Source organism: Sinocyclocheilus grahami, unplaced genomic scaffold (assembly GCF_001515645.1).
Source record: "Sinocyclocheilus grahami isolate Dianchi unplaced genomic scaffold, SAMN03320097.WGS_v1.1 scaffold804.1, whole genome shotgun sequence".
Classification (NCBI taxonomy): domain Eukaryota; kingdom Metazoa; phylum Chordata; class Actinopteri; order Cypriniformes; family Cyprinidae; genus Sinocyclocheilus; species Sinocyclocheilus grahami.
Window position 1 is genome coordinate 297,170 of NW_015505983.1, and position 11,357 is coordinate 308,526.

At 35.9% G+C, this 11,357-nt stretch overlaps 2 protein-coding genes across 2 annotated transcripts in view; one reads left to right on the forward strand and one right to left on the reverse strand.

Moving 5' to 3' along the window:
* The first annotated feature begins 3,779 nt into the window (after window positions 1–3,779).
* Window positions 3,780–8,256, forward strand: LOC107562082 (AP-1 complex subunit sigma-2-like). The gene is made up of 5 exons (XM_016246645.1): window positions 3,780–3,898; window positions 4,229–4,407; window positions 5,771–5,879; window positions 7,164–7,301; window positions 7,408–8,256. The coding sequence occupies exons 2-5, from the start codon at window positions 4,229–4,231 to the stop codon at window positions 7,453–7,455; spliced, it is 474 nt and encodes a 157-aa protein (XP_016102131.1). The 5' UTR covers window positions 3,780–3,898; the 3' UTR covers window positions 7,456–8,256.
* Window positions 8,257–8,644: 388 nt separating this feature from the next.
* The window catches only part of LOC107562081 (U2 small nuclear ribonucleoprotein auxiliary factor 35 kDa subunit-related protein 2-like), an 11,499-nt gene continuing 8,786 nt past the window's right edge, over window positions 8,645–11,357 (reverse strand). Inside the window, exons 9-11 of the mRNA XM_016246644.1 lie at window positions 10,257–10,312; window positions 10,053–10,162; window positions 8,645–9,894 (exon numbers count right to left, since the gene is read on the reverse strand). Coding sequence (XP_016102130.1) covers window positions 8,978–9,894; window positions 10,053–10,162; window positions 10,257–10,312 — 1,083 coding nt within the window. The 3' untranslated portion in view covers window positions 8,645–8,977. The remainder of the gene's footprint in view (window positions 9,895–10,052; window positions 10,163–10,256; window positions 10,313–11,357) is intronic.

Genomic DNA, 11,357 nt, shown 5'->3' on the forward strand with positions numbered 1-11,357 from the left:
ACTATGTATCGGGTTACCATGAAACCAGGGTCTTGTTCGGCGTCCTGGGGTGTTACAAAGTATTTGTGAAATCTAGCTAACAAAATATATATTGTGTGTTGGAGTGGTCCAGACGCTACAGACTTGAGCTCCAAGTAGGCTGTACAAACCTCCTGGGGCTTTTGATTGGTTTATGTAATGTGTTGTACATGACACAGAGTTACAGCTTGTGTTTTATTAACGTCTACACCTAACCCAACCCTAAACCTACCCCTTAACAATAATGCAAAAATAGTAATTGTTGTACAGTGTGAGAAAAATTACGCTATATTGATGTGCGCATGCTTGTGGCATAAGTCCCTCCCATTTAGAGGTCTCCGGGCTGCAGCGATACATATTTGGAACTTAGGATACTTAGAACATATTCATATAGAAATCAATTATTGTAAATTGCAATGAGATGACACAATATTAGGCCTACTGTATTTTTATCAAATAAATGCAGCCTTGGTGAGCATAAGAGACTTCTTTCAAAACATAAAAATCTTAATCGTTTCAAACTTATGGCTGGCAGTGTAGGCTATATTTACAATAAAACAGTTTAAAATGAGCACAGGCTATTTGTTCATCAATTGTATATCTTCGGGAAATCAGTTTTGCCCACTACTGTAGAAACATATCCGATATTTATGTATTTATTTATTTTAGTGCTGTCAATTTAATCACGCATCCAAAATAAAAGTTTTTGTTCACATAGTATATGTGTGTGTACTGTGTATATTTATTATGTATATATAAATACACACACATGCATGTATATATTTAAGATTTTTTTTTACGTTTATATCCTCCTGACTACCAGGAAAAAACTGTTTTGAGTATTTAGTATTTTGTCATGTCATTACATTGTTTAGAGCATAAGAAAAATTTTGGAAAATAAAATTTTTGAAAAATGTCCTCTGTAGAATAAAAAAACATGAATAGACATGAAAAGGCAAAAAGAGTGGGATTTTTGTTTTAATCAGAAATCAATTTTCATTTTTTTATACCAAACTTTATATAAAGATGATTCTCAACTATGTCATGAAAGATATTTTTTTAAACCATTTTTCTTTATGCAAAATGTGTGTAAAATGGCCATAAACGAGTTTTTCCATTATATACAATGTATCTATAAACTGTATCTAATTTGCATATTAATGTGTTTTTGGGGCAACACAGAATGAACAAATAAGTGCAATAATGGGAGGAATAATTAGCAAGATTTTCATAATAATATCTAATATTTAATAGGAATATTGATATATAATTTTTCTCTTCATTTGTTGTGTCTCCCAAAATGTGTAATAAACATGCTTTAAGTCCTGGTGTCCTCTACAGTGGACATGTATGAAACTATCATATGTCATATTTTGATTTGAAACCCCATAACATTTTCCTGAGATGTTGATTTATGACAAACAATTTGTCAATTCGTCATATTTAAATGATAATTACCAGTGTTGGGGGTAACGCATTACAAGTAACGCGAGTTACGTAATCAGATTACTTTTTTCAAGTAACGAGTAACGTAACGCATTACTTTTTAATTTACAAGAGAATATCTGAGTTACTTTTTCAAATAAGTAACGCCAGTTACTTTTTTCCCCCATTTATTGATTGAAAGCTCTCCTGTCCCCTTGCTGCGAGAAATCGGGAGTAAGATGTTACTTTAGTTCTAGAATAAATGTGAACATGCATTAATTCATCTCACTCACTCACAAAAAAAAATCAGATTTAGTTTTCCTCAAAATTAATAAAAACAGTTAACAGCAACTCAGAATATGACTCAAAGCTGCAATAGTTAAATATGTTAAATAATACAAATATCCTTTATGTATTTAATCCCATTTATTTGCTGCTGACCTTCAGTGATCCAATTCAACCATTCTAATAAGCAAAAATTACACAAGATAAACTAATATTTCTTCTTCTTTTTTTATTGCTGAAGAGTGTTGAACTTTCTTCTTCTGTGTTCTACTGTACAGACGTGAATTTGCATTTCCTTCAGCCTGAGGCTTTTGGTGTGAAAGGGCTTTTATATTTGCCAAAAATAGAACTTTTTATATTAAAAGCAAACAAGCAAGCCCAGCCCAGATTTAAAAAGTAACGCAAAAGTATGGGGGTAGAATTGTTGCTTAATTCCAAATAAATAGATTATGATCCACAAATAAAGTTAAATTGCCGTCACACAACAGCCAACAACATTTCCCAGTTTTTCAGTCAAGCCCATGTATGTGAGCTGCTCTGTGGATCTAACGATGTATGAAGTTTTTGATATTCTGTGGTGGTCACAGCAGTAATAGAAATTAATCTACCAATAAGCTGAAATATATATATATTTTACATTTTAAAAGCATTTTTACATTTATAAAGCCATTTTTTCTTAAAGTGTGCCTCATCTTCTTGAGTCAAATTATTGCATATAATTTGTCAATTAGAATAAAGAGACATTTGGGCTGTTACCAAACAAATGGTATAAATATCAACAAAATTAATCTTTACAATGCAGAGGAAACAAGTTGCATCTGAAGTGACATTTAGATGTCACACTGTTTAATGCAGCTCAGAGGGACATGGGATGCTTTAACCTGCAGTTACAAATGCATAGATAATGTTTTGATATTGTAAACAAAAAACGTCGAACACTGACATGTGAAATTGTTTAAAAAATAGAAATGTGAAATTTAAACCACCAGTAGGTGACAGCAAGTCACTGTCAGAGTCATTGCGATTGAACCGAATCATTTAAAGGTTGATTCATTCAGAAACGAAACACCGTCATGTTTTTGTTTATTGAACTGTATATTAATATCACATAATTTTAACATCACATTTGAAATCATGTTGATTTTTTCACAAATGCGTGCAGCTATCTACAAATGCACAGGACGCGATTCACAAATAAATGCCAGGGCAAAGTTGTGGTTGTGACATAAATATATATTTGTGAATATGTTTTTTATTTGCAAATCTCATTTTATTTATTTGTGAATTGAATTCATGTTTGTGAAACTTTAAGATTTATTTGTGGATCTCATTCTATTTATTTGTGGATCATAATCTATTTATTTGGAATTAAGCAACAATTCTACCCCCATACAAAAGTAACGTAACGCATTACTTTGAATAAAAAGTAACTAAGTAACGTAATTCGTTACTTTTTAGCAATATTGTAATGCATTACTCTTAAAAGTAACTTTCCCCAACACTGATCATTACAAAAAATGATCATATTTCCATTAGGGTGTTACATTTGATCACTAAATGAATGTCAGCCATTTTTAAAGACCAAGGAGAGGGAGTGGTGAGGGTGAAACAGCCAATCATTTGGTATCTCTGAAAAGCCCTGTATGTGCTCTGTACAGGACATCCAGATTAAAACTGTGACATGTAACGTCTCAGAGAAATCGCTGAAACGTAATATCCTCTACAGAGAACAAAACTCCATAGCTGGTAGTCAGGAGGATATATTAAATATATTTATATATAATATAAATTATATGAATATAAATATATGCATGTACATATTTTCAAAATATATACTGTATGTGTGTGCATTTATATGTACATAATAAATATACACAGTACACACACAGATATATTATGTACATAAAACTTTTATTTTGGATGCGATTAATCGAGATTAATCGTTTGACGGTATTTATTTTTTTTGTCATATAGGCGCTTCACCCATCCTGTTCGGCTCTGGACCAATACAAAGTGTCATCGGTGAGAATCGGAGCCAATCAGAGGACAGCATTCCGGTGATCTAGCAAAAGGGCGATGCGTCCATGTAACGGGACTCCTCACATCTGCGTTTACTGCCATCAGCCACAAAGCCCATGCTCACGGAATCGAGTGTAATATAAACCTTAAGGTAAAAGCGACATTTATCTCACGCATGTATGGACTTTATTGGGTTATTTGGACTAGCTGGAGCAAATACTCGTGGTTGAATAGTGTGGATAGTTCATATGTTTAACATTTACACGGCCGCAGCCTTCTTGCTAACGCGATCCTTCCGCTTTGTTGTAAAAAACAGAAGCAATTCATCCGAAACTTGATAAATATGAGCTGACTGCTTTTAAATCGAAGGTTTCCAGGCTGTATGGCTGGAATGGTTGAACACTATTTTGGCTTGACTTGACTAGACGCATGAGGATGCACAAACACGCTCGAGTCTCTTTCTGTGTCTCGCTCTCTTCAGATGCAGTTTATGCTGCTCTTCAGCAGGCAGGGGAAGCTGCGGCTGCAGAAATGGTACGTGCCGCTGTCGGACTCACAGAAGAAGAAGATCTCTCGGGAGGTCATTCAGATGGTGCTGGCACGCAAACCCAAGATGTGCAGTTTCCTGGAATGGAGGGATCAGAAAATAGTCTACAAAAGGTTAGAAACCCATGCTGAATGATGTGGACTGCATGGAAGCAACTACAGGTCCACTGTATTTGGTACTTTCCATGAATGTGATAGACTTGGGTGTTCCCTGACTTGAAAGAAAAAAGCATTATAGGCACACAAACCTTGTTTTTTTGTGTTGTGAGACATATTATATATGTTTGATAAACTGTGATATGAGTAACCTAGTAAGAAAAGCTAGTAGTAGCTAAACCTTTTGTGTTTGTATCACCCTCGTAAAATGGTAAACATGGTCCATCCCAACTCTATTCAACAATTAAAATGACACAAATGTTATTCTGATATATGTTCAATTAATTGTAGTAAATAAGTATTTTTTTTAGCCTATTAACTCATTTTAACTTTAGCTTTAATTTTTGTAAGTGCCTTGGGTCTTGGAAGTGTTTTTCTCATTAATTTTTCCTGTAGGGAATTTTTAAAAAGTCTTCATTAAAGAGTTAGATGAACCAAACCAATACACTATAAGGTAGGGTGACCATACGTGCCATTTTCCCAGGACGCGTCCTGGCCAGGATTTCTATATTACCTAAAATATCTAGGTTTTGGCTTTGTTTGCGTGTGCAGACCGATCGGTGTATGCCATCAAAATACCATACAGACGGTTCCTTATGCTTTCAAAATGCTCTCGAGGTATTTTGATGGCATACACCGATCGGTCTGCACACGCAAACAAAGCCAAAACCTAGATATTTTAGGCAATATAGAAATCCTGGCCAGGACGCGTCCTGGGAAAATGGCACGTATGGTCACCCTACTATAAGGAGAATCACAACTTTGATTTGAAGCAAAAAAAAAAAAGTGAAAATCAGATAAGACTGTATTTAACAGCTTCAATGAGGAAAAAAAACACAATCCCATGAAGCATGATGTGAATATATATATATATATATATATATATCAGTAGTTGAACACCAGGATTCACACTTGTTAAACACGATTTAAAAAAGTACGTTGAAATAATATGGGCTGATGATGGCTTCGTCAAAAGCATATACAATTGATTAACAACCTCAATTTAAAATGAAATATTAAAAATCAATTTCCCTAATGAACCTGTCATGTTATATTTGAGTATGGTTGAGGGTATTTTGTTTTATATATTTGATACAAATGTAAGTTTTTACTGTCAGTTCTCAACTTTTGGTCTATTATATTGCTCAGTGCTACATTAATCACAGTCATATTGCCTTTGATATTGTCAACAAGGTAGATGAGAATGATTGCTCAGGACAAAATGATCTTGATTTAATGGTTTGTACTGGGTAGCTTTACACTACAAAGAGGAACAGAGCAATTTTTTTAATTTATGTGGTGAGCTTATTTTGCATTTCAGATATGCCAGCCTGTACTTTTGCTGTGCTGTGGAGGACCAGGAAAATGAGTTGATAACTCTGGAAATCATCCACAGATATGTGGAGCTGCTGGACAAATATTTTGGCAGTGTGAGTGTCAAAATATTTAGTGTTTTTATGTCAGCATTTGCTTTTTAACCTCAAGAAAAAATTGCATCTCTCTCCAAATACTCGCCCTCATATTGATCCCTTGTACAAAAAAAATAAATAAAATCACCGTAAAGTAGTGCTGCATGATCAATCGTAATTAAAATGTCTTCTTCTCTCGATTTATTAAGCATATAATTGTCTGTGATATTTGCCAGCTGGCAATTATTTATCCTGAAAGTGTTTCATTTTAATTTTGCATTTACTTTATCTTACACTGGTAACAAGCCTCCAGTAGCTTTAATGATTGCGGTGGCCAGATTTCAAGAGGTAAAATCACCCAATCAGCTTTATTCATAAATCTATACATTTTCTGCCCAGTGATGAAATGTAAAAAAAAAAAAGAACGACAATAATAGTCATGATTATAGTTTTGACCAAAATAATCGCGATTAACTTTTGATTAATAATAACTTAATGGGGTCCTATTATGCTTTTTCACTTTTTCAACTTTAGTTAGTCTGTAATGTTGCTGTTTGAGCATAAAAAAGATCTACAAAGTTCAAAGTCCACTTCAAAAGGAGATATTTTATTTAACAGAAATCACTTTTTAAAAACTACAACAAACGACTCGTTTGGACTACAACGCATATTTTCCGGGATTTGTGACGTCACAAATATCGACGAATGGGACGAGACCTGGTTGAGCTGCACTAGAGAAGGCAACGAGTGTTATCACTATGTCGGAGACACGCTAGCTTTCTCAAGGCAGGCGAACTTAGAGTGGTTTCAATCATCCGGGTTTAAATCACACTCAAATTGATTTGATTTTGACGCAATATTTACACTGAAGCTCGCAGGCAGCTATGGTAAGGGGCATGACATTTCACGACCAGGCGCCGAGGGCTGCCAATCACAGCACACACTGGCCCAGCTAACCAATCACAGCACATTTCGTATTTCAGAAGGCGGGCCTTCATTTGATACCGGAACTATTCGAGCCGTTCATGCCAGACTGAGGAGAGAGGTGTTGTAAGTAATAATGTAAAATATGTGAAAAATAATGTGTTTTTCGAACAACCTAGTATGAGAGCCTGTTCTAGTACACCCCCAAAACAAAATCAAGAATTTGTAAAAGAGCATAATAGGACCCCTTTAATAACTTTTAATTTTTGAAGATAATCGTGATTAACCATTATTGCGTAATCGTGTTAAACCGATGACCAGATTTGTTGCTCCGTTTAACAGCAATAACTCATTGTGAAACTCTCTGTGTTTGAACACCAGGTGTGTGAACTGGACATTATCTTCAACTTTGAGAAAGCCTATTACATCCTGGATGAGTTCATACTGGGTGGTGAAGCCCAGGAGACATCGAAGAAGATCGTTCTGAAGGCCATAGAGCAGGCTGACATGCTGCAGGAGGTGAGGAACACACATATTGCATGTTTGTTTGTTTTAGTATATGAAGTGACAATTGGGTCTTTTCCAAGTTGTTGAATGAATTTTCTCTGGTTCTTACCTCTATCAGGAAGCAGAGACACCACGTAGTGTTCTGGAGGAGATTGGACTGACATAAATGAAGAGAACTCATCCTACCCAAACACTAACACACATCTTCCTTTTCTTTTCTGTGGGCATTTTCTCTACATTTGTATTTAGGTTAGCTCAAAAGTAGTGATCAGTACTTCCTGCATAAAGTTATATATTGACGCTTGTATTTCTACTGCCAAACATCTGAGGGAATCAAGCACGTTGAAATGTTGATGCGACACTATCTTAGTAGTTATGCAAATTTCCCATAGTGTTCGGCTGTTTGGATCAGTACATGTGTAGCAAAGTTTAGTGTCAACATCCCCACACAACGTCTTATCTGTAGATTTTAAGCATTACCTCTCACCTTCAGCTGCCTTAAAACACTCATTTCCAGCTCACACCGTTGCCAGTATCTTATGCAGCTCTCAGTAGATCCGAGTCAATGGGCTGTTGCTGTTCAAGACCAAGCCTTGCTGAAGTGTTACGGACCAAACATTCTTACTCGGCTCCAAAGGGGGAGATAGATAATGTAACTCAGCATTCAGAATTTTTGGGCATAAATTCATGGATTGTATTAAGGCACAAGTAAAGATCAGTATTAGTAAAGTCTTGACCAGAAACACTGTAATGATTTGTTCCCGTAAACACTTAATTGGTTCAGACATATCAGCCATTCAACTGTTTTATTTCCAATGCCAAAGAATCTTCTCCACCACCCTCATGCCTTTTCCTTAAAATCATCTTCGTTTGCTGTCGTATTGGACTTTGATTTTCTGACTTCCTTTTGAAAATATGTCTTTTGAAGCTTCATGAAAACACAAGAATAAAGTCAGATATTGCCGCATGTTGTGCAAATCCTTGATGATCTTTTACTAATAAAAATATTTGATACGTATACTCCTCATAAAATGAAAATTCCTCACAAGTGCATCTTAAAGGGATAGTTCACCCAAAAATGAAGGTTCTGTTTGTTTCAAACCTGTATAAATTTCTTTCTTGTGTTGGAACATCATTGAAGATATTTTGAAGAATGTTGGTAACTAAAGTTTCTGGTCCCTACAGAAACTATATTTATACAATATATACACCGTATATCCTCTCTGGTGATGAATGCATGACCTCTCCAATCATTTCATCTGCTTAAGCTCCGCTCCTTTAGAGTCAACTGCAACTTGTGGATTGGATGGAGGCAGATCTGAATGGGAGATTCAGATCTGCCTCCATCCAAGCCACAACTGATGACCCTACATTTTTTCTTTGTCGATAATCTGTTTCACTCTGATATGGAATTAAATATCTGCTGCTTACGTCCGTTGTCACAACCTTAAATAAAATGATCCCTAAGATCTGCTTACCCACGTGATGTCTTGGAACCTCTCACTGAAAATGAACAAAATATAATTTCCATCACCAACACTTTCAGAAAAGATTAGATTTCATTACAAATATACAGGAAAAGTTTTCATCAGACAAAATCAGGAAAACTAGGCATTTTGTTATGCAAACTAAAATAACAACAGCTGCTTTAAGACAACAGAAACACAGTTTATGTTTTCTAATATAATCTATCCAGACTGTGTGATGCCATCAGATTTGGTAGCATCTGTAAGCGCACAATGGATTTCCTCTTCTGGATGACAGCCCTCCAAATGTGTGGTCTCTACTCCATCTACTGCTGAACCTGTGCTGGATGCCACAGCTGCACGTTCTTCTGATTTAGCCGACATCTCATCACACTCCTCATTCCGGGAGTCTTTGTCTGACTCCGAGCTTGAGCTGTGTGATTTACTCTTCTTTCTTTTGTGTTTCTTTTTGACCTTTTTCTTCTTCTTGCTCTTTTTAGAGTGCTTGTGGTGATGTGCATCCATTCGGTCAGAGTTTTCTGGGCTTTGGCTTTCCATCCTGTGACTCTCCCGTTTCACAGACCTGTTTTTGGACACACATTCTGGACTGTTTGATTTTGATATCTGTCTTCTCGAGTCTGCTGATGTACATTCACCTTGCTTTAACCGGTCTCTGCTATGGGATCGGCTCCTGCTCCTTCTGGATTGCTCTCTCTGAGACATTGATCTCCTTGTCATTGATTGCTCTGACTTCCTTTTTTCTCTGCTTCTGCTACGACTACGCTTTCCCCCATTTCGACTGTGTCTCCCTCTGCTGTGACTCCGCCTCTCTCTGCTGTGGCCCCACCTTTCTCTGCTATGACTCCGCCTCTCTCGGCTACAACCCTGCCTCTCCCGGCTCCATCTTCCCCTGTAACTGTACCGCTCTCGGCTGTGGCTCCTTCGATCTGTCCTCCTGCGTTGGGATATGTGCTCAGGACTATTTCCACGTTGGGACCGCACTCTAGAAAAGCCTCCACTGCGATCAGGGGACATGTGAAGATCACGGTCCGCCTCCCAGAATTCATTATCTGGGTTTCTGAACACATGGAGGAAGTTGCAGTGTTTTCCTTTTGGACATTTCCGCCTGTCAAAGAGTCCTGCAAACATAAGAAAAAGTATATAAGGGTATTTAAAGAATATACATGTATATACAATATATACAAAGAAAGGCTGAAAATAGTGATAGAATGAAGAAACTTCTACTACATAAAGATTGAGAAATATAGTTTGTTATTTAGACTAATGCTTTCCTTACCACATATGGCTGTCTTCCATCTAGTTACTGGGCAGAATTCACATTGCAGTTGTCTTCCAGCATACCAGCGGCCATTAAACATCATGAAAGCTTCTCTACATTTCTCCTCTCTGCAGGCATGCATACAGAGATATCAAAATAAAATACAACAAATGTAATTTCTCCTCTGCAGCAATGTCTCTAATATTATAATACTGGACTTACGTGTCGTACTGAACGTAAACATTTCCTCTCAAGTGAGGTTCAAAGTTGCAGCTCACCTATTAAAATATGGGGAAATAATGATTGTTAATTTAATTTTTGTTTATTTATTTGATTTAATATCAATTGAATTGAATTTAATATAAATTTAGAACCTATCACATTTATTTAATTCAAAAATTTATTTATTTATTTTAATACATTTATTTTTAATTTAATTCAAAAATATTAAATTATAAAAGTGAAATTTAAACCAGCGTTACCTTAGTATCATTAAGATGCAATTATTTTAAATCTGAATATGCTGATGTGCAGTTACTGAATACTTATGCAATGTACTTATTTTGGTTTTTTATTTTTAATAAATTTACAAAGCTTTGTCATTATGGTGTGTGGAGTGGAGATTGATGTGGGAAAAAAAAAAGTAACTTAACATAAGCAGTTTAACATAAGGTTGCAACATAAAACGTGAAATAAATGAAAGGGTATGAATACTTTCGCAAGGCACTGTATATATATATAAATAAATAAATAAATATATATATATATATATATATATATGTGTGTATGTAAGGGATAATCAATGGTTTGCCGTGCATTAAAGGATTTTAAATACACTGACGCAAAGTACATTTAAAATCCTTTAATGCACGGCAAGCCGTTGATTATTTCTGCTTATTCCATGGTCATTTGCCAAGTTATAGAAGTTATAGACGCTTCGCGTCGTGCCTAACAACGCCCCTTAGCTGTTATAAATTCACTGTAAACCACGGCTTCTTGGGGCTTATTGCTTTATTTTACCCCCTCGCTGTTGAGGAATATAATGTAGTATCTAGGCTATTTTATTAATAAAAATTGCGGGGAAGTGTAGACAACAAGTTTATGTGCGCGCGCAAGCGCAATCTGCGATCTCCAACATCTCCCTCTCTCTGTGTGTGTGTGTGTGTGTTTGTGTGCATAAATTAAAGCAGCGCATTAATATGGAACGGTGATTAAACTAACCGCCTGTGCATTAAGCGGTTTTAATGCATACCTGCCAGCCAATCAGAATCCAGTATTCAGACAGACTGGAATAAATAAATATATATATATATATATACAGTA